At 39.5% G+C, this 23,749-nt stretch overlaps 2 protein-coding genes across 3 annotated transcripts; both read left to right on the top strand.

Moving 5' to 3' along the window:
- The first annotated feature begins 5,488 nt into the window (after positions 1 to 5,488).
- Positions 5,489 to 15,426, top strand: nr1d4b (nuclear receptor subfamily 1, group D, member 4b). Its single transcript, XM_061042664.1, has 8 exons — positions 5,489 to 6,079; positions 10,691 to 11,002; positions 11,107 to 11,195; positions 11,322 to 11,466; positions 12,899 to 13,479; positions 13,581 to 13,766; positions 13,875 to 14,085; positions 14,179 to 15,426. Exons 1-8 carry the CDS (start codon positions 6,061 to 6,063, stop codon positions 14,373 to 14,375), a joined length of 1,740 nt encoding a protein of 579 aa, XP_060898647.1. The 5' UTR covers positions 5,489 to 6,060; the 3' UTR covers positions 14,376 to 15,426.
- Positions 15,427 to 19,474: 4,048 nt separating this feature from the next.
- Positions 19,475 to 23,714, top strand: faim2b (Fas apoptotic inhibitory molecule 2b). Of its 2 annotated transcripts, none has more exons than XM_061042700.1 (12): positions 19,475 to 19,675; positions 20,178 to 20,223; positions 20,552 to 20,619; positions 20,701 to 20,765; positions 20,871 to 20,924; positions 21,792 to 21,842; positions 22,033 to 22,072; positions 22,173 to 22,210; positions 22,304 to 22,391; positions 22,508 to 22,603; positions 22,847 to 22,900; positions 23,003 to 23,714. In XM_061042700.1, exons 1-12 carry the CDS (start codon positions 19,661 to 19,663, stop codon positions 23,150 to 23,152), a joined length of 765 nt encoding a protein of 254 aa, XP_060898683.1. In that variant the 5' UTR covers positions 19,475 to 19,660; the 3' UTR covers positions 23,153 to 23,714. The 2 variants fall into 2 exon arrangements, with proteins under 2 accessions (XP_060898683.1, XP_060898682.1); XM_061042699.1 differs by having other exon boundaries at positions 20,175 to 20,223.
- The last annotated feature ends 35 nt before the right edge of the window (positions 23,715 to 23,749 follow it).

Raw genomic sequence — 23,749 nt, 5'->3', positions numbered from 1 at the left:
CGTTATATTAAGTCAATAAGTTTACTTCAGCTCTTTTAAGAATGCATATGCACTTCATGATATTGATGGGGACAGGATATATCCTGTCTAGATCCTTGCTTGTGTTGTACTAACTCTCTGATGTACTTTGCTTTAGACAAAAGTGTCTGCTAAATGAATTGTACAAATTGTTGTAAAGCTGTTAATTCATGTAATGGTCTAAATGAGAATTCTCTAGGCTATATGAAATGTATTGAAGATGTATCAATAGGTATAACATAAAGAAACGTGTTAACACTATTCAAGGCTTGAGGTAACTGGACTGGTTGAGTTCTAAACTATCTGGTGCACGCAGCTAGACATGTAAGCCTCTGTGGATCAGCATGCTAATGTTCAAGGATGACTCACATCAGAGTCGTTAACCTAGTTTCACTTAGAGTTGTTATAGCACCCCCAGTCGTCTGTGGGGTAGTAAATATTTAGTAGGAACGGGGGGGGGGGGTTATGTTAGTTCATGAGGTAACTCTAATTAAATGTAAGAAAGTAAATAATAGTTAATTTATTATTGTTTAATTAGGCAACGAGTGAGAAGTTGAAAAACTCCAGTTAGTCCCACCACTTCTAGTTGTGAATATGAAAGTTCCTTGGAGGTAATGTTACACTGTGACCTCTGGCATGTGCATCAGAAAACTAATTTAATTCACTTTTAAATCAGTGATGTGCCCACCATTTAAAGTTGAATGCCAGAGGTCAGAAATCAAATGTCACAAGAGGACACAAATGGTACGATGATGCCTATTTATTGCATTTTATGAGATAAATAAGTTGTTTAGAATTTAACCATTCATCCTTATCTAGAGTTGTACACAGCAGTATTATGGCTGGACAAAATGATACAAAAGACAGAGGACAGGTCGTCTTTTCTTCTGTGTACTGTGTGTTCCCAACACTTTTAATTTATTCTCCTCCTCTATATTTGTTTTTGTTTTCATACCTGGTCCTTCAAATAAGGGATACAACTCACATTTTATAATTAGGTATGAACAACATTTGTACAAACTAATCAGAAAATGATTCATGTTATAGGAGATATACCATCTACTATTCTGTAAACTATATAGTCCTCAGTAAGAAATTATGAGAAAAACTGATCAGGTTTCAACATCATTCAAGTAACCTCCTAAAAGTGTATCAGTTTTTCAGAATAAACTAATCATTCATTGATCATTGGCTAGTCTACAAAAAAAAGGTTTTAATGGAAACCACTTCCCAATCGTTCTCTGGAATCATTTAAAAAAAATGAGCAGGAAAATATTATATATAATATATAAGATCTGTCGTAAAAGTTTAAGACGGAGAACAAAGACAGACAATAAAATAATATTACATCCATCAACAAATCAGAAGCTGTAAGAAGAGAAACATGTGCATTCAATGTTCAAATGATCCTTTATCCTGGTGTTAAAATCTTCCAATCCAACTTAGTTCTCTAGTTTAAGGTGACTTTGTAACTCAGACCATGATGATGATGGAGCAAACACACTCAACGCACTTTCACCAAAGACGCAGCGAGTTTGGAGAATGACGTACATGGTGAGTCCCTGAGATTGAAGGCTACAGCTGCTGAGAGATTTAGGTATCAGCAAGAGAATATGTAAGGCAGTTTATGTAGTATGGCCTAATAAAGAAAAAATGATCAATGACGTACTTTGATTGTACAATGAAGACAAACCTACTCTCTTGTGCAAGACACTAACGCCTAGGTTAAAAGTGTCCGTCATAGCAAGTCACATGTTACCAATCTTGTGTTTGCTCAGGGTATACAGAGACTTGATGTCTAGAATAATGATAATATGTGTATTCATATATGTAGTCACTCTTACATTAAATATTTGTGGTATTATAATAGTAAAAATACATTAGGCTAACTAATATAACTTAAATATGTGTGTGTGATATCCCTGGTTGTAAATGGAAATAACAGCTCCTAGCAGGTGACAGTGAAGTCCAAAGCAGGTGACGAGTTTTATATCAAACACACAGTGACCCCATAGCCTAATTCCCAACACGTTGAGGCTGCAGTGAGGAGTGTCTCATTCAGCTCACCTATCGAGGATAAGGAAGAGGTTTTGAATAAAAACATCCCACCCAACCCCCATAGTTTAGTGACCTCCATATAATTCTGAAGGCATGTGCCTGTTAGTAACAGGCGGTCTTTTGAGCAGTTCTGTGAGGACACTGCGGTTTCAGGCACATTTGGGCTATTTTACGATGCTCATGTTTGCACAAGCAGCTCCTGACCTACATTCTCTCGGTCCCAGCCAATCTCCAGCGATACTTTGGCTTTCAGCAAACACAATCTGTAACGAGAAAAGGCAACGTGATGGGGAGTAGGAGGGACTGCGGGAGTCACGGTGAGCACCGCCCTGCCCGCACGTGCCAGCTCCGGCCAGTTCTTCCGTGCAAAGATCGTCTATGTCTGGAAATACAGCTACTCGTTCGTCGAAATACTGCACCAGCTTCCGGTTTCAGAGAGTGGGCGTAAGCCTCGGCATATGCGCTCTGCTCATGCAGCTTAAAGCTGAGAAGGTAAGGCACGTGCATAGGCTTTTGACAGAACCCCCTCACATTACTTTATTGTTGCGTTTTCTGATTTTATCTGCATGGTTTTTTTTTTTAATGTGAAGACGTTTTATTTTTTACATTTTAATCTGGTCTTCAAATTAATTGGTTTGAATGAACAGAAAGTAAGAAAACAAAAACGTGATTTTTTTTTTTTTTTACTACAATGGAGGTGTGGGTCAAAGTCAAAGCCTGTTCACGTGCCTTTAACTGCTTAATGATATGCTAGATAACGACACAAGGCTTATTCAATTCATTTAATTTAAGAATATTCTTCTTTTTCTTTTTTTTAATCTATCTACACCATTTTCATTTCTGCCTCCCTCTCTGATCTGTATCTTATACATGTTATTTTAAATTTGCCTGTTGGGGATCAGTAAAGGTTTAATCTCATATAATAACAATGATTGATACAGTATTGAGTTGATTATCTTATTTTTACTTATTGGCATTACCCCCGACTTACTTCTGATGTAAAATGTAACAGATGCAGACACATTAAAAGGGGGTTGTCCTCATGGTTTAAATGTAAGCATAAAGGCCTGACAATGACATTAATCAGAATGATGGAACAAATTATTGTTAAACTCAAAATATCAGATTTATCTTCAGAAACAAGACTTAAACTATAGCCTATATACCTACCCATTACTATAGATAATTTCGCTAAAAAATCTTGAAAAAAATGGATGTTGTACAACCTGCCTTAAAGAAAATGGTTGGCTTTATTATCAGTAGTTATTTATTTATGACAATAAAGCCCAAAGTCACTAGTGCTAATCCAACAAAACCAAATATACTATTTGGCTCGAGGGTCTCCTTTTTAAACTGTTAGGAGGTGGAATTGGAGGAAAAACATAGGACATCATATTAACTTATTAATTTATATGAATAATTAATAATTTATAATATTAATTAAATGTGCAAAAAAGTTTGCTATAAAGCTTACCAAAAACACACAGACTTCTTCCCCCAAAGTTAGACAGGGATGCACTTCAGTCCAATGCTCTTAAAACATTTACATCAACGAGTCGGCAAGGGCATAAGGACAGTCTGCAGCACCTGGCGTCCCCCTTTTAGACACTGAAGTCAAACGCCTGCTGTTCACAGATGATCTGGTGCACCTATCTCCAGTCAAGGAAGTGCTATAACTGCACCTGGATCTTCTGCACAGTTTCTCCCAGACATGGGCTGTTCTCTGTTTCAAACAGGAAACACCAAATAATACATGCAGAGCAGAATCAAGATAGAATATTTCACTTATCAAAATCCAATAGAGACGATTACATTTTTATACCCATCTAAAAGACAGTGACCCCGCCATACTCCATACCAAAGCCCTCACCTCCAGACAGACTGTAGAGAGCTCTGCCCTCAGCTAGCTGGTTCTGCCCCAGACAAAAAACAGCATAGACTAAACCAAATGATAAAACTACAAAAAAAGCAAACTATTTAACACACTGGAAAGAATCAACCAAAAAAATCAAATTAGATTGTTATTTGTCCCTAAATTGAGATTATACAGTGGCAGAATATTTGAGCACTGTGACTGATTAAACACAGATGAAATCTTTGAATACTTACAGACTTTTTATGAGAACAGCCTTACCATTTAGAGAGGCTGCTTCAAAACAGATCTGGCTTCCTAAAGAGGACAGACTGAGCGCCCACTGTGCTCAACAGGAGGTGGAAATAGAGCTATACTTTTTTAATAACCTGTCCACTGTACCAGGACAGCAGAGACCTATACGTCACACTAATCACAAACATAGAAAAAGAGTTAGACAACATGAGCAATGACCAAAATGTCCATACCTGCTGGATGAAGCACAGCAATGTGCAGCACATTATGTACTCCCATCGCACAAAACCACCATGATGAACAATACTGTCTAATCATCTGGGTACTACACCGATCAGCTACACTATTAATCTCTGAATACAAACAACATGGGCTTGTAAAAATACTTTCTTTTTACATTTTTGTATTTTAATCTTAAGTTCAATACTTACAAGTATACATTTTAAGAGCAAACTAACCATTTTCATTTTATATTCATTAGTTTAACACCAACTGTTTTTATGAACATTTACTATTATAATACTGCAATCCTGCGCAGCTCTGTTTTTAAAGTTAAATTTTCTCGTATTATGTTATTGTATAGACATAACACAATTCTCTATAACAAATTAGTGTATATATATTTTGATTTCTTATTTCCCTTAATGTCATATTTATTTATTTCTTCTAGATCTTATTTTGTTTATTTGATTTCACATATTTCCATATTCAATATTCTCTGTGATTGTAAATGGTATGTTTTAGTGATTTTTTTTACTTGTCTATTTTAACTTTTATTTTTCCCTTTGACATGGTGCTTCTGATGTCTTGTATGAAGCACTTTGAATGGCCTTGTTGCTGAAATGTGCTATAGCCTATAAATAAACTTGTGTTTATTTCCACATGCTTTTGGCAATGTAAACGGATGTTTCCCTTGCCAATAAAGCCAGTTTGAACCGAATCGAAAATAACTGCATCAACATGAAGTGAACACGGGAAAACAAGGCAGGAGTGAGACCTCCCTCCTCTCTCTCCTTCCTCTTTGTGTTATCGCCAAGCCCAGGCAGCTCATTAGCATAAAATGTGTGTCAGTAGGGCAGCGTGAGCTCACATGCCATGCGCACATGCTGTAGAGCTTTAACCAGCATTCCAATGTGCCCTCTCCACGCGGGGCTCTCAGCCAATGAAAAAGTGCGAAAGAGTAAAAAGAGTGGGGGCATGAAGAAAGGAGGTGGGTGAAATGTTTTCAGAGAGCGTGACAGAAAGAGAGAAGGAGGGGGGGGGGGGGGGAGAGAGGGCGGGAGACATCCCTAACACACATCAACAAACAGGCGGTTGACGGGACACACAAAAAGAGAGCAGAAAAAAACCTGGTCACATTTCTCAGGCACCTGAAAACGTGCTGGCTATTTCGAGACGCGTGTTGCTTATTGATGAGTGGGGAGTGTTTAAAGTACTTCCACTCTGTTCATGATTTAATGTTGACTGTACATGGCAAGCAGTTGGATGCTTTGGGACCTCTTGTAATTTAGAGAACCCCTGCTCAGTGATATCTGAACATTAGGCATCTTTCGGAGCATTGACGGAGAGCTGATCTGCCCTGCGCATCTACTCACCCTTGGAAGATATTTGGATCAAACCGAGACCTGTTCCAATTCCTTAAAAAAAATATATTGTTCTTCTTTCGTTTACTGGGTTATCTCAAGACCCCCAAATGCCCTGTGCACACTCCTGCTTGTTTAAGTTTTTGGATACACTCTTCATGCCTTGGCAGTTCGCGATTCTTTCACCTATATCAACGAAACTCCTAGGTGTCAAGCAAAGGCAATCATTCCAGGGTTAAGCTTCCAGAATTAAACAGCACGGAACAACAGAACAACAACGATCTTCTAGGAATCATGGAGCACAGTCCTGGTGGTGAGTAAGATTTAATTTTTTCTTGAATTATGTTTCAAATTACGGTCATGTAAAAAAAAAATGCAGACAATGGTGCATTATGACAAGAGATATGATATTGCATCTCTCTACATTGACTAACTGAACAATAGACAAAGCATAAATAGTTTAATTCAAATGTATTAATTCAACATGTTATAACAGATATATCAATTGTTTTATAGAAATGAGTGCCTTGAGATTTTTTTTTTTAGATTGCTTCTTGTTTCAATGAATGAATAAAAACAATAATGTATTTAAATAGTAGAAAGAACACATTTAGCCTATGCACCTTGGCATGACATTTATCATAAATAAAGTGCTGAAGATGCTGTGTTTTCAACGTAATGTGCTGCTTTGGGTAGCCTCTCTGTTAGTTCCCAGCTTAGATGTGATCCTATAATTTGGGGTATAAAATGACATGCTATTAAGAGTAAGTCTGCTGTGTAACATCTGGCGTGTTGCCAAAAAGCTTTTGGGATTCAGACAAGGGAGAGTTTTGGAGTGAGTGGAGCTGAGCACGGAGGGGGGAAGTCCTCTCTCGTCAATCTTTGTCGTGGACTTCCGATTCCCCGCATGTAAACAAACTCCCCATGACCGGGCACGTTGTCTTGAGGCCCACTTAACCTGTCTTTTATGGCCCTTATTCTTGTGTTATTGAATGTCACTCTTAATAATGTGCTCAAATTCAGAGGCAGCTGTTCCCTTGAATCGTACGGGACTGAGGCATGTACGGGAAGTTGTGCGGTGTAGTTTCCTTTTTGTAGTGTGAGTCACTTCACTTGGCAGTTTATAATATCGTTGGCTGAGGGGCAACTTGTTTTTTCTTCCTTGCTCAAACACATGTGAGCAGCTATGTCAAGGAGCAGTCAACGCCCACTAGGTCAAAGGAAGTCACCTGTGCCAAGTTATTCATCCATGACTACTGGCAATGACCGGAAGAAACAGTGTTCTGATTAAACATCCACTTCTAGTCCAGCACGTTGTAGGCACACAAAAAAAGAAGGAGAAACATTTACAGATAATTTAGTGGCTCAGTTACAGATTACATGCTGTTGCTTACAGGTGTGGCAGTGAATCTTTACATGTATGAATTTATGTTAATGTTTTCCTACAACCGAACCAGTCATACAATAGCCCACTTTAGGCCTATTTAAAGTAGGGTAGCATAGTCTCAAAGGTCAACAGCGATGAACATTTGAAATGAATAGGCTTCCATATTATAGCGTGTAATTTGGTGCAATATGTAGATATAATACATAGACTACAAGAGGCCAACACTTTATATATCTTACAATTAAATTAGCCTATATTCGGATGGTCGAGACATTAAAATGTCCTTGAACTGCGAGTTACTGTAGTGTGATTGTCAGATCTTTTCATCTGTTTCCCACCCAGTGCACCCTGGGTAGTATCCGTCGTGATGAATCATGCGCCTGATTTTTAATACGCAGTTACCCCGCCTCGAGCTGACAGCACGTGTACACTGCCTCTGTTTCCACGTGCTGCGCTTGATTCCCTAGCAACCCCGCCCCGCGCGCCCGCTCCCCTCCGCCGCGTGTACTCCGCTCGATCTGAGCTCGCACGGGGATTCCTCTTTATTTGTGGATAGATGGTCAGTGGGTCAGAGAGGTTTAGCAGTATTTCACCTTGTTCTGGTAACTAGAACAGGTTTAAAATGCTTAATTTGGCTTTTTTAAGCTTGAACTATTACGGTTTGGTGCGTGGGCCACGAAATAACCTACATATGGCAAACTGTTCTGTGGGATAACACTAGTTTATTGTGCTCATAGACCACCACAGTTTCTGTAAGGGGTGGTAAAGTTGAAGTTTTATTTTATTCTTGAACATGTTTTTGGAAGGATTGGCTCAAGTTTTTTATGGTTTCATGCCAGGTCCCAAAAAAAACATTTGGAGTCATTGTAAAGTATGATTAGTGTACATTGTACATACATTCATGAAGAAAGTCTAATATAACCTACAGTTTTCAGAGTTGACCTTGTGACCTAAAATTATGGCCTGACCAGAAATGATCAAAAGATCATCAGAACACTGCGTTTTCATTTATCCAGAATTGAATCCCCTGTACCATTTATATTTGTGTATAAAATATTAAGTTTGTTCAAGTAGATCAGTGTGTCACATGTCCTTCTTGCCAACAGAAACACTGAGCTTAATGTTGGGCTCTTGTGTCAATCCTGAAACCAGATTCCCACACACATAGTTAATTCATATTAAAAGCTGATGTAGATTCTGTGACAGATAGCGTTACTATCCAAGGATTGAGTATAATTGTCTTCTTCATCTAGTCTTTCATGGATTGGTGAACCTACAATACCTGTTTGTAAACCTTTGAAACACAAGTCCAAAGTGGAACAACATGCAATGGAATCATTAATGTTTAGCAAGAATTCATGTGACATAAATTGCTCCTGAAAAGCCCTTTAGAAAATACACATGACATGCGTCCAGCTGTTTCACGTGTATGTACAGTGAAAGAGTGCAGACTAACTGGAGTTCAGAGGACTGTCTCCGCCCCAGAGATTATTTGAGCATGTTGTCTATAGTTTCCTTGCCATGCATGCCTGCAGAGACATAAAGGCATCATGGCAAAAAAGGAGGAGCGTAGGAGTGTTTTGTTTATGCTGGGGCTCTTATGGCCCTGTGAGTATCCACAGGTCACATGTTATAACCTGTGCTCATTCTGGCAACCAGTCACACCAGATTCCAGGAAATGGTTACTAGAGAAATAACATGGAATGTTTTTATGCCACGGGGGCGGAGCATGTTAAACTAGACAGTGGGTGTGGAGTTCATGTGGCAAGTAGGGTGTGACCCTTTCCCTCTGCAGGTGATGCACATGTGCACATAGAGCTTTATCTTCCTCCAAGAAACACACCAGAAACTTGCACATGCAACATTTGTATGTCAACTGAAGTCACTGTCTGACACTGAAGCTGCCACCACACACAAGCTCAACTTAGAGTACCTTGCATTCAGTGTTGACACGTGTGAGCAGTGGAATTAAGGAGGCACTTACAGCTAATCAGTCAGACAGCACGTGTTTTCTCAAGGAGAGAAAGCACAAGAGCCAAGGGAGGCTTTTTTCTTAGATGAGTCAAGGTCCTCTAGAGGAAAAGTGCACAGAATGACAGAGTGAGAAGTTCAAGGGTATTGTTGGAGATATGAAACTACAGTTCATTTACTTTACTTAGTGCAGCCGTGTAACCAAGGTTAACTGCTCAATGAAAATGAGTTATCTGTCAAATAGAAACCCTAAAGGGGCAGTTGTTATCATTGTGTTACAAGCCCAGGTTCTAAATGAAGATAGTGATGCTTGCAGACAGTTTCTTCTTAAGGGAATCATCTTGGTTGGCAGGCAATTGTGCTCCAGTATTTGGATACCTGACACAGTGATCTGATAGCAAATAAAAGGAGGGCATATTTTAAAATGAAGACGAGGGGACCTAAATAAGCAGAAATATATTAATGTGTCATGAATATGGCTTGCAATTGCAAAAAAAGTGGAAAAATTCATTTTAAATATTTTTTAATTATATAAAACAAATACATAAAAATGCTAACAACAAATAACTGTGACCCTCTAGACAGTTCTATTGTGGAATGCAGAGGTAACTGTGTGCTGCTTGCTTTCCTCTAGATCTGTAGTCACAGCATTAAAGCAGCTCTCTAGTCCAAACGTGATCAGCCCCAGCGCTTGTTATTGTACTGCTGCTGTTGTCTACACGGGACTGCGCAAAGAGCCTTGTGAGCCGGGCGGGAACTGTGTCAAGAGTCCATGTGAGCTCCCGGTCAGGTGGCTGGCGGATAGATGGGTCTGCAGGCCCGCAGCCAGAGAGGGGAGGGAGGGAGGGAGGGAGGGAAGTAGAGGTAGGAGGGGAGGAGGATAGAAAAGAAGGGGAGGAGGGAGAGGAGTAAAATCTCGATGCTGAAAGCAAACAGGGAGGCAGCTGGCTGGCTCTGCCTGCACGTGAGGGGCAGTCTTTCATTTTGAAAGGGAAGAATACTGTCATCAAAACAAGGGGGGAGTGGGCGGTGTGTTGCGGGGTAATAAGGCATTTCCGACTTGATGTGACAGCCCTAAACAAAGGCTTGTTATTGCCTGACTCACTGACATATTATGATAGGCATTAATAATTATCCAGAAATACTTTATGTAACAATGCAATATTAGAGGTTTGTATTTCAGATTTCAGACAGTCTATTATCAGATCATAAAATTTATACAATCCTTGGTGTACTGTAGGTGCATCTTGCCTGGTCTTTGTGTTTTTAGCTTTTTCATTCACTTAGAACTCTTCAACTGGCAACTAGCCCACTGGCATACAAAGCCTGTATCCAGTTATCCAGGTCAGAGCTTTTGTTTCTGTAGCTGGCATTTTTTTCTAAATAATTCATCAGCTCAAATATCTGTTATCCAAACATGATCAGGGTTATGTGTGTGTTCGTTAACGTCTGCCAAGTAGGCTCACTGAATCAAAGTAGAGCATTGCTCAACACTCTTACTCACATGTGAGCACTGACCTACATGGAGATGGAAAACTAAGTTCTTGCCCCTCTCTGTTTCTCCAGGTGGTGTTATCTTGTATGCTGGCTCATCCGGCAGTGCCAGCCCTAGCCCTGGCAGCCCTTCAAGTGGATACCAAACTCAATCGCCCTCCTCCCACTCGCAGCCTTCATCGCCAGAGAGCAACTCCTTTCAGGAGATCGGGCCCCTGAAGAGGAGAGGGGAACAGGACGGAGGAAGTCCTTCCCCAAGAATGGTCTTCCAGTTTCCTGAAGTAAACAATGCCCCTGTTGCCCAAGTAACCACCGTATCGTCTGCAACCTACAGCCATCCCACAGTGGCCAAAAGACCTTGTGGTTTCACCGGCACGTTTACCAGTAAGTACCCCTCACTTCCTTCTGTCCTGTTACCCTCCATGTTTACCTGCAGGTACTTTCTTATTGTATTCCTCTCTGATGATGATTATATGCTTCTTTCATAGAAACCGGAGGTATGGTGCTTCTGTGCAAGGTGTGTGGAGACATTGCATCTGGGTTCCACTACGGTGTGCATGCGTGCGAAGGCTGCAAGGTGAGCAAACAAAGCATTATCATGTCTCTAAGTGTCAAAATATCATGTCTCAGTAGCTTCAAGAACATACACATTGACACTTAAGACACTCTTCAAACTCTTTTTTTTCTTTTGTGCCTCCTCCAGGGTTTCTTCCGACGCAGCATTCAGCAGAATATCCACTACAAGATGTGTGTGAAGAATGAGAAGTGCATAATCATGCGCATGAACCGAAACCGTTGCCAGCACTGCCGCTTTAAGAAGTGTCTCTCCGTGGGCATGTCCAGAGATGGTGAGAGACTATTTCCTAACAAAATATTTACTCATATGACTACAACTGAATGATTTTTTTTTATAGTGAAGAGTTAGGGTTTTCATGGGGCCACATAAACAGGGTTTTTAAGAGTAGTTATTATTTAACATACATTTAATTATATCTATTGCATGTTTATAATACAAACATTTCCTACTCCGGTCTCTTACCTTATCTTAAAATTATCTTTCATCCTTCTGTTTGCATTCTCCTCCTTTCGTCTTTTTGTCCCTTCCATCTCCCTCCCTCCATGCACGCAGTCTGATTTATGGGAAGAGCACATTTGAAATCCCAGCAGTCATCAGTCATGGAGAAACTGCGACAAAAATAGTTTATTTTAGGAAATTGGGGCACAGCAAGTTGTTGATTACCCCATGTGCTCACCAAGATGTGACGTACTGCCCTTACTATTTTTTGTCAGTGCTGACATTAACAAACAAAAATGTTATTCCGTCATGTTAATAACCAAAACCTAGAGAGCTTGAGCTGAAAATGTAAATATAATTGCTACACTTAATCAGCTCTACTGCTTTTGTTCACTGCAGGACTCTCATCTCTCGGGATGTGACTAAACTAGGTGATAATAAATCATGGGTTTTATGGAGCAAACACTTTTAGCTGACCCAAAAAAGCCAAAATATGGGAATGAAAAATCACCTGCTAATTCATATGATCACAGGAGGCCTACTTTTTCATGTTTTAATTTTCTGAATGTGCACAAAATGAAAGTAAGGCTATAAAAGGAATGTTCTATCTAAGCCGACAATAAAACTGATATAAACTCAGAAAGCCACTTTTTATATTCACATATTTTGATTTGACAACATGGTCGGTGAGCACGGGTACATCTTGTATCATCCAATCTTTTCCCTTCCTTTCATCTCTCCCACCTGCCTCTCTTTTCTTTTTGACCTTTCCACTTCTCACTTTGTTACTTTTCTAATGACATGCTGTCGACCCAGTGACCTACTTTCACTGAAAAGAGAGAAAGCGAGCTCTCAACATGAAGACAGAAAGAGAGAGAGAGAGAGAGAGATGGGGGAGGAGGTGTAGCATACAGCGGACTATAAATAGCGCTGTCGGTGGAGGTGCAGTATTGAAAGGGGGGAAGGGAGGATTGTAAAGGTTAGAGAAGAGGAGGATGAGGCCATCAGATGAGATGAAGGCTAGAGTGTCTGTATCGAGTTGAAACTGTGATGGACAGAATATAGTCAGAGACAGTATAGAGGTCTCTGGATTAGTAATCCTCATAGAGATTACTGCTCGATTGTCAGTTGTAACAATATAAAAGAGGTGGTTGTTTCTCTGGATTGTTGAAATGTCTGAGTGTTATTCTGTATCTCTGGCAGTGATATCAAAGCTCAGTGCCATCAATTGCTAACAGAGGATTCTCTCTTCTGTTGTCCCTCAGCTGTGCGTTTTGGGCGTATTCCCAAACGGGAGAAGCAGCGACTCTTGGATGAGATGCAAAGCTACATGAACAGTCTCAACGAATCAGCTTCCATGGACATGGAGGTGTCATCTCCGTCCGACGCCCCCTGCAGTCCGCAAAATCAGACAAATGAAGGAGCAGGCTCCATATCACAGTCTTACCGCAATCACTTCATTAAAAGTGAAGATGACCCACCCAAGATGGCAGCTGTCAGCAGCAACGTAGGCATTTCCTCATTTCACAACAGTCAGGTGCAAGAAGCTTCCATGTCGCACTCGACAACCCAGACGCACCACACAGCTCGGGCAGAGCAGGCCAACATCACATCAAGCTACCACGTCGCCACAACCTGCCCCATCGCACCCAGCAACAACAGAAACTCCAACAACACCAATATGGACAACTCCAAGTACAACTTCTCTTCCAATCAGAACCAGTGCCCCTTCAGTGGCAGTCAATCATCTCAGGCCTACTCAGCCAATCACAGCAGCTACATTTCCAGAGATTCCCAGAACCAAAGTCCCTGCCCCTGGAAGCTGAACGGAGGAGCCAAAGTGCTGGTGAGACCTTTTTTTCCATATCCAGAACCTGAACATCTATTGGCTGTCAATGAAAAGTCCATGACACATTCTTACTTATTTTCTCTCCCCCTCCTCTTCAGGCGTGTCCACTCAATTCCTGTCCAGTGGCCCCAGCCAGTCGCTCAAGTCAAGAGGTGTGGGAGTCTTTCTCCCAATGCTTCACTCCTGCTGTTAAAGAGGTTGTGGAGTTTGCAAAGAGCATCCCAGGCTTCCAGAACCTAAGCCAGCATGATCAGGTCATGCTACTCAAATCCGGCACTTTCCAGGTACGACCAGTTCAATTTGTTGGTGGGAACTTGGGAGATTTTCTTTACTTTTTATCCTGTTACAGTATGTATGACATGATCTTGACTTGACTCTTGTTGTGTCCACAGGTTTTGATGGTGAGGTTCTGCTCACTATTTGATCCCAAGGAGAGGACAGTGACATTCCTCAACGGGCAGACATACTCCCTGGCATCACTGAGGGCTCTTGGAATGGGCTCCTTATTGGACGCCATGTTTGAATTCAGCGAGAAGCTCGGATCAATGTGTTTGGAGCCAGATGAGATGGCCCTTTTCATGGCCGTCGTGCTCGTTTCTGCTGGTAAGACACATAATCATACATGTAACAAACAAGCAAATACAGTAGTCACGCTATGCCTTGTGCCTAACTTGAATTTCCCCTTCCTTTCTCCAGATCGCTCTGGTATAGTCGAGGTTGGAGCAGTGGAGCAGTTGCAGGAGAATCTCATAAAAGCTCTTCGCTCTCTCATCACCAGTCGTCGCCCAGATGACAGCACTCTCTTCCCAAAGCTGCTGCTACGTCTGCCAGACCTGCGCACCTTGAACAACCACCACTCTGACAAGCTTTTAGCTTTCCGCATAGATCCTTGAGCTCAAAGAGCTTAAGCTAACTGAGGTATCTTGTTTTGGGGACCTCCCCATGCAAGCCTGGCCTGCCACATCGAGCACACTGGCCTATGCATGATGGACAGTTGTTGCGGGGGCCATGCTAAGTCCGATGCTACAAAAGAGAGCGATCATCTTGATAAAGAAATCGGTGAAGGACGGCAGGATGGTGCGGGCTCCTGAACTCAAACTGATTCTTCCTTCAGGATTGCCTAACAACAACCTGGACTGTGTTCTTCCTCGGGTTTCTCAAGTGAACATGAGACCACCAAGTCATAGTTGTCAGTATTTTTGTTCTGGAGACCAAAAAGAAGAAAGAGCCTGCTGTTCCTCACCAGACTTTATACTCCTCTCCCGGCTCACAAGGGCTAATAGTGGGAAGCACATATGCCTGCCCAGAGAAACAGGAACATGTACAAACATTCACCAACTACCATTTATAAAAACTAAATCCATGCTATATTGTGCAAAGGGCACTTTTTCCATACCTCTTAAGTCCATATATACATAGCAATAGAAATGTATGACAAGCAGTTGGGAGGATGTGTATGCCCTGTTAAAATGATATAAGCTATTCTCACAAAATGTCACCATGTGGGAAATCTTTATAAAAATCATACGTGATTGAGAAGTGAATAACATTTTTAAGAAATGAGAGTAAGCTGCATTGTATTTGTATGCGATAATCAGGGAGAAATTATTGGTCATTTTAGACCATGTATGAGGGGTTATGTGTTAAGGTGTGATATTGTAAATTTTGTACATTACTTTTATTGTTCTTGTTAGTTTACAGATTATAAAATATGTAAATGAAGTTTGTGTTGATACATTGTATAATATCTTGACTAATAGACTGCTATACAGACTGCAAAGAGAAAGCAGCATTTGAATTGTGCGCTCCAAGTACAAACTTTTTATTTGAAGATATATAATTGAGATATATGTATTGTCAACTGAGTGTATCACCTTGTGAATATTTTGTAAATGTTTTATGGTGACACCATAGAGTACTATTATTAAATAACATCATAAAGCATTTTCCTTGTGCTCCATTTTTTTAAGCTTTCCTCCTAATGTGATTCTACCAACAGTATTGCTGTAGCTTAGCAACAGCAGCTATCAGTCAATAGTGCTCCAGGGTGGAGAACAATCGGATGCTTCATAACAAACACCACTTGATTTTTGAGTGTGTGCTAGCAAATACATGTAATTTCAATGAGAATCACTCAAGAAGGTTATGTTCTTTACAACTCCAGAATGAAGCCAACAAAGCAGCCATTGAGAAGAACACGTTGGACTAAGATGGGCTCTGTTTCGTGAAATATGTTCAGTGAAACACACATGAACTGAAGGTTATTTAGAGACGTAGCAGAGATGAATAGTCAGTATTCAAGGCGACACAAGGGGAAGCCACCACCACTGTTATCACTTCAGGCTACGATCTGGGGAGACAAACTTGTTCTAATGTTTAGGAACATTTTCCATAAAAAGCAACTCTGACTCTGACTCTTCATAAATCTGTTTTTATTCATACACTGGTATTCTTTAAATAAATGCTACCAGCAGAGAATATTTAGTCTAAAATGTACAGAAGAAAGTAAGGATTCAAGCTAAAATGAATACTCTCTTAAAGGTTATACTGTAGTGATTGACCCCTGCCCCTTCTATATTTTGACTTAAAAAATTCAGGAGATTATTCTCGCATATTTAAAATTATAGGCTGTGTATGCTTTAATTCAGAATTCGCTTAAAAGTTTAAAAAAGAAAAAAAAAGCCCTCGCATAAGGCAAATGTTTTTTGGGATTTTTTTTAGGGATGTAAATTAGTATCAACCAAAAGCCCCCTGCCCTCTTTTTTTTTTTTTTTTCAAACTAAGTAAAGAAGAAAAACAGTCTCTGCAGTAGATGCGACTCAACCAGTGTTCTAGTAATTTCTATAAAATGTGCAGTGGTCTTTACGTGCCACCTGCTGGACATAAATATAACAACAAGAACCCACTTTTGCCATGACATTATGTTTAAGTAGACAGAAAGACAAAAATGCCCGCAAAAATCACTGATACCACCTATGACTAAAAACAACACAGACAAATGCCTGTACCTCTGTGGTGCATTCAATCACATCAAAAAAGGACTTCGACAAGGACCAATGAAATTGAAATCACTGTATGAGAAACATAATATCAGCTCACATCTCTAAAAGCAGCTGGTCTGAGACATTCGGCCATGTCACATTTAGGCTACAGCAGATAAGTAATAAATAAAAAAGGTGTAACATTCTTTATGTCTACCTTATTAAAATGGTGGACGAGAGTGTAAAGTTGGAATTTGGAAGTAGCCTACGTGTAACTAAAGTGTTGTGGCAAACCATCATCTCACTCCACTATCACAAGTCAAAGTGTTATATTGTAAGTTGCTATAGTCTTTTCGCTGTGCTGCAAATGGCAAATGTCTACTATACCTCCCTAAGAACAAAGGCAAATAATTAAGGTAAGTGACAACATTATATGTCTGGCACAAATTCCCTTTGAGTCATAATCTTAACAATGTATTCTTATCTGCTGATGCCACCTTGTGGCGACAAGCGTGAAGCACTGAGGTGATGGTACTGCGTAGAACAGTAACTCGGATTTAAAACTAACATTTATTGAATCTAAAATCGGACCCTTTAAATGTTGTTGTCTACCTTCAATCGTTGAAATAGTAAGTGTACATTTTTTTGGGTCATTATTTTCTTCCTTGTTGGTTTGTATGACCTATAGTCCTAAATAGGCGCGGTGACATAGGACCTGGAAAAGAACATGGCTGTCATATTAATCATTGAGTTGCTTCTCCCTGCGGTCATCGTAGGAGAGGATGTTCTGGGAACCTTTCAAAACTTTCTGCAGAGTTGGGCACGGACACAGATCTAGGCTACATGCTTATTGGTGCTAAAATAAATGATACTCGATGATAACTCACCGAAAAACTGAAACACATGCCTCTTGGGCCGACTACTATCACATGATCTGTTCAATACGTTCATAAAAGACACTCCAAAAGGCACAGTCTAATACAAACATATCTAGGTTACTTCTTCTTCTTCGTTGGCTTTTAAAGGCAGTTCGCATCCAAAGAGTTGCATTACCGCCTACATCAGGATTTACTGTAACACTACAGTTTTTTTTAAACTTATAAAACAATAACTGAAATAAAATATATTTAAAAGTTTAAAAACAATCCCTCTACTCCTCAATCCATTCTCCAACATTGCTCCTCAGTTTAGACTCTGAGAAAGCCTGAAGGCCTCTTTCAGCAGCCCCTGCACTTCCTCTCCAGTTATACACAATGTCTAAAAACGCTTTCACAGCATCCACAACCATTTGAAATCTTTTCAGACTGACTTTCTGCCTCAGCAGCACAGTCACTTATAAGAATTAATCTCATCCTTACAGAAACAGTACTCATCATGCTTAGAAATTGAATTATTTCCCCTGTTCGCTGGATCTTTTACTTTCTTTGTAACTTCATGTTTGTGTCTTCTCCTGGATCTCATTCTAATTTCTCGTTCCATCTCTTTCAACACAAACATGGCAAAGAAGTGAAGTTAAAGTGACCGAACTGAGGATACACCTGTCAGTCAGCTAGCAGCAGCAATCTGTCGATCAAAGCAAATCTGCAGGCATGCTGCTTCAAACTTGAAGTATTAGTAGCCTATACTGATTTAAATTGGGTATTCAAGTAAATGACTTCAGAAAGGCCAATATTTAGAATCTGCATTGATAATAATAACATGCTGTATTGTAGCAGCTAAATAATATCAAAAGCACAACTAGCCAAACATGGAAACAACCCGCTATGGCTTATACTGGGGTAAAACATCTTACAGGGATATAAGCAACTGGACAGGTTCTCTCCATTTTACTTTGTCTAAACTTTAAATTCCATTAAGGGCTTATGTGAACGTCATTAATAATTATCAAATGTAGAAAATGTTCTTTGATGTGGTAGTCGATTATTTCCCAGTTGCGTGCGTTGCCATTGAAGCGCTCTGGTCAGAAGCTTTATATTTAGCCATTAACACCCTCTGGCAAACTGTCATGTTTGCACCACATTCCTAACCTGACATGATGTCATTCATCCTAATCGTGTTGTTTATGGTCTCAGAATGATGAAGAAGCTTATTAGAACCCTGAAATGTGGACAGTGTTTTTCTATTTGGACCCATATTTTAAACTCTGTATTGAGACAAATGAATCCGGTTTCCTTAGAGTCCCATTTCCCCAATTGACCTCTTGGTCCAGCAGAGAACACTTAAATGAATATGTAGATCAAAGGTGGGTGCTGTCAGTAAATCTCATTATTTCAGGTTATGTGTTGTGCTCTGTAATGTTCTTAACTTTAATCTCATTAGTCTGATTCACCTGTTACAAAGCCAGTCTCTTACACAAAAAATAAAAACATGATGTCATACATTCATCAGATTACTGTGGTGTAGCCACATTATTCAAGTACAAATGAATACAATTCAAGTCCAATGTTGTTTTGTTTCAGTTTATTCTTATGAATATTTACGAGAATGGTCAAAGGCAAAAAAAATGTGATGACAAAGTTAACCACCATAGGCTCTTTTGATAATACTATGAAGCCACGTTGTCAGTGAACATGTGCAGAGTTTGTTTGTTTTTATATTTGTAATGGAAAACGTCACAATATTAATAGAGAAATGCTGATTATTAAATATCCTTTATATGTCTTAGCCCCCCCGAAGTGGAGCGAAACACTTGTGTAATGCACATGTAATTCAGGTATGTAAGTGCATTGAGTCATTCTAGTTGGTACTAATATGATTAACTGTCCTGAAACACTGTTGAAGGGGTCTGCGCCATTCAAGAGAGACATGAACAACACCCACGTTTAGCAGCAGCAGTGGTATGGTCTGGTTTCATCTCAGTCTTTTAGACTACCTGGACTTTGCTGGAATGTCCTTGTTAGACCAATGATAGGGGTGGCCTGGGATCAGGGTTAGAAAGAGATTAACCACATGGAGGCCTTTAAAGCTTCAAAGTAATCCGCATGCGGGAGATAAATTCAGAACAACATCTATGCTACAGACAACATTTCTGCTCGCAGTGCTTCCTACCCCCAGAACCCTGTTTAACAAGAGAAGACTAGCTCATTTTGTCCTATAAACACTGGATTTACAGAACTACAAGGTTATATTTGACCTGTGATTGAAGAAGAGTCTTCTTCATCGTCAACGTCACAAGTGGGAAAAAAAAGGGAATAATCATGAAAAAGGGAAAGGTATGTTTTTTACTTTCCTGCTTTGTGGTTTCACTTTTGTATTGATCGTTTTAAAAGATTCATACAATTTCATGTTTTATTTTCTGTCTGTTCCTTGAACTTGAATACAAAATGAATTTAAAAAGATTAAAGAGCCACACAGACTATCTCATAACAGAAGGGCAAAATCATCAAACGAAAGATGGCAATTACATTTTTTCTTTTCAATAAATGTGAAGAATCATATTTAATAAACATCGGTTTCTCTGGATCGTATTTATCTGCAGTAACTACGAAAAGATGGAGGACCATCACATCCATCCTAATCCTTAGAACTAATGAAACAAAAATCTGCCAGTGTGTATAGGCAGCTTTAACAGCAGTACATTTTGGTGAAAGGGAAACCACCAGTCGGCTATTTCTTGTGTGAAACATGATTTGTTTCTAAGTTGTTTTTTTTTTTTATGGAATGGAAAGAATTATGCTTTTGATGACTGATTAGATACTGGTTTTAACCCAGCAGGTGATTGATGACAATGAGCCCCCAACATATCAGGAGGCGACAGCAGGTAAATAACTCTCTCTCTAACTCTTTTTGGTTGACCATTATACATTCTATTAAACTAAAGATGTGTTGGCTTACTGATGTCATTAAGCTCCGTGTTGATGTCTGGACTGCACACAGCAAATGGTTGTTCAATCATGTTTCAACGTTTGAATAGAAATACTGGTAAATAATATACATAGGAATAAGTGAAAAAGGAAATCTTTTCAATTTTCACTCTTGATAATGATTCATATAGCTCTTTAATCGAGTGTTAAGTTGTGAGTGGACATCACATGTTGAAAATGACTTCATGAGAAGTAAGATGTTTCCTGCTTTATCACCTCCTCAAGGCTACAGTGAGATGGAGGCCCAGTTTGTCTGGGATGACAAGACCATCAGGCGGACCTTCATCAGGAAGGTACGAGAGCATTTATTTCAAACCAAATCCCCATCATGGTGACACTTCTAATACTCTGACATGGTGTTTGTCTTCCTGCAGGTCTATGCCATCCTCATGGTCCAGCTGCTTGTCACAGTGGCAATTGTGGCTTTATTCTCATTTTGGTATGTACTCTTTTGCTTTTCTATATCACCATTAGAAATGAAAGTATGTGTTTTTAAAACTTCGATTGAAACATGAATTATTTTTTTTTTATTTTCCCCATACAGTGCACCCGTGAGGTTTTATATTCAGACTCATCCTGGATTGTACATGGCATCTTAGTAAGTGAACACACTTGAATTTGGAACTTTTGTTCTGTTACTTTATTTATTAGATTTTTTTCATAATGTTCCTCATTTTTTGAATGTACGTGCAGAAATAACAAGGAACAAAAATATAAAGATTATCACAAAAATTAAAGAAAAAAAATACATTAAAATATATATAACCAATCTAAGTCACCCAACAGTCCAACCATCTCTAGGAAATGTAGCGTCAACAAGGTAAAGAGAAGGCAAGGTTATAGGAAGGCTGGTATTACAGGACCAGTAGGTAATACGGGTCCCATACCATATAGAAATGTATTAATGCATTCATGTAATATATTCACTGGAATATGTTACATTATAAGTTGTGCTAGGACTTTTTCTTTTAGGTATAGAGTCTTTGCTCCAGAAAAGCAAACATTTCTTCTGTTGGCAAAAGTAAATAGACCAAATAGTCGTTTGAATTTGGCTTTTCCAATATGAACATCAAGAAGACCAAGGAGGAGCACATCCGGTTTAAGTCCATTGTCAGTCACATGTCAGACCAGTATCTTTGCAACTCAAATCATGGCCAGAAACAATGAAAATAATGACCTGTACTTCTAATTGCACTTACAGGAAGATACATTATTATTCATTTAGTCTTTAAGAGCAGGTGATATGTAAATACAATGTACAAGTCTTAACTGAGTGGATCTGGTACAGTTACAGATAGAAATCTCTGTGGCCTTGATCCATAGTTCCTGCTGGTCTGCGTCATCCATAGATATGCTCTGATCTCTCACCAAGGCTTGCTTAGTAGCCTGGGAAGTTAGGGAAGGGTCAAAGTTCAGAGGCCTTACAAAATACACTGATACATTTCTTTTCCCCTTTTTTCATTAGTTTAATGTTCTTTGCCACTTACATCGCACTGTCCTGCTGCGGAGAGCTGAGGTAAGCTTTTTTCATTCATTCATTCCTTCAACCTTTATTACATCTTAAGGAAATCACTGAGTGCATGCTCTCATTGAATGACATCAAGACAATTGAAACAAATAGACAAAAACAAACGAAAAAGTTAATTGGGTGTCACAAAAATACAAATATATGTGCAACTATAAGTTTTTTGTTTCTATCTTAACAGGAGGCAGTTCCCTTGGAATATTATCTTGCTAGTTCTCTTTGTGAGTATTCTTCTTCTACATAATAACAGCTCAATATAATGTGCTTTACTTATACGCTCAGTACACATGATAACTTTTGTAACTTTACTTTTCCCATCAGACTTTGAGCATGGCCTTCATGATGGGATTTATGTCAAGGTAAATATTCATGTTGTGATTTGAGACAACTTATCAAAGCCTTTTCAGAATAAAACTCTCAATAAAAACATGACTGTCTTCTTTCCTCTCCAGCTTTTACAACACTAAGTCAGTGGTTCTGTGTCTGGGAATCACATCCATAGTGTGTCTTTCTGTCACCATCTTCAGCTTCCAGAGCAAGGTGAAAAGAAGAGCTTTAACCAAACTTCAAACTGAATCCAAATAGCAAAACAGACGTACAAAGTAAAAGTAAAATAATTTCATCAACTGTCTTTTTTTGTGTGTGTCCTGTCACAGATTGACGTCACATCCTGTCAAGGTGTCCTGTTTTCTTTGTGTATGGTCATGCTCCTCTGCGCCATCACCATCTCCATTGCTGTCCCGTTTGGATATGTAAGTCACTCCCTTACCCTTTGAGTGTACGTGTACACACACCTTTCTAGAAACAGTGTAAAGCAGTTATCTAAACTGCATTCACAGCTTAATGCCTCTGGTGCTGTTGGCCATATTTGGGTGTGTGAGGAGGGATTAGCCTCATGGATAATCTAGCTGTGTTCTGTACTGTCTTTCTTCAATTAGCATCCTTCTATCCTTCTTATCTGTGTTTTGTAATGCTGTGTTTGTGTTGCACCACAGGTTCCATGGTTACATGCTATTTATGCTGTGATAGGAGCCATCCTCTTTACTCTGGTGAGAATCAGATACACCATCAAAACCAAATTATCAATTGTTTTTCTTTTTTAAATCATCAACCTCCTTGTTTTCCTCCATCTGTCTCTCTTGCTGTTACAGTTCCTGGCTTTTGACACTCAGCTGCTGCTCGGGAACAAACGCTACACTATCAGTCCAGAGGAGTACGTCTTTGCAACACTCAGCATCTACCTGGACATTATCTACCTGTTTAGCTTCTTATTACAGATCATGGGAGGAGGTCGCGATTAAAACATGTATTTTTGCCCCTCAGCTGCAATGTCAGGACTCTTAGGATCACAACTTAGATTTTTCCCCTCATAAACAAGATGACATCGGGGATTTCAAATTCACTGCATCACTGTATTGAAGGTTTTTTCCGTTTTCCTTAAGTAAGAACCGACTGTTTGTTCTTGGCTTTTGTTCTGGTAATCACACCCATATAATCCTGCTGCTGGGTCTGACACTGACCTCTGACTTAGTGTACACTCCTCTGATACCGCAATGTAAGTGTTCATTTTACTCTCAAATATACTGATGGTCTGTTTTCATAATGTTCAGGAGACACTACTGTGATCCCGCCCCCAAACCAGTGTGTTCAAACACACACGCAAAACACTCACCAGACCCATAAGTAAATAACCCACCAAAGACAGTTGTAGTGTGACAGATGTAATCAGTTTCACTTATGGGACCAAAAATGGGAAGATTCCAGAAATCTATTCATTTCAGCAGGGACTATTTGAAAACTCTTGTAGACAAGGCGCAGATTGTTTTATACTCCTTTCTAATACACGATGACACTTTTAATAGTTTATGGTATTTGTGTAAACATATTTTCATATAAAT

Source organism: Labrus mixtus, chromosome 7 (genome assembly GCF_963584025.1).
Source record: "Labrus mixtus chromosome 7, fLabMix1.1, whole genome shotgun sequence".
Taxonomy (NCBI): Eukaryota; Metazoa; Chordata; class Actinopteri; order Labriformes; family Labridae; genus Labrus; species Labrus mixtus.
Note: the sequence above shows the minus strand (reverse complement) of the source record. Positions and strands in the feature narration are given on the sequence as shown.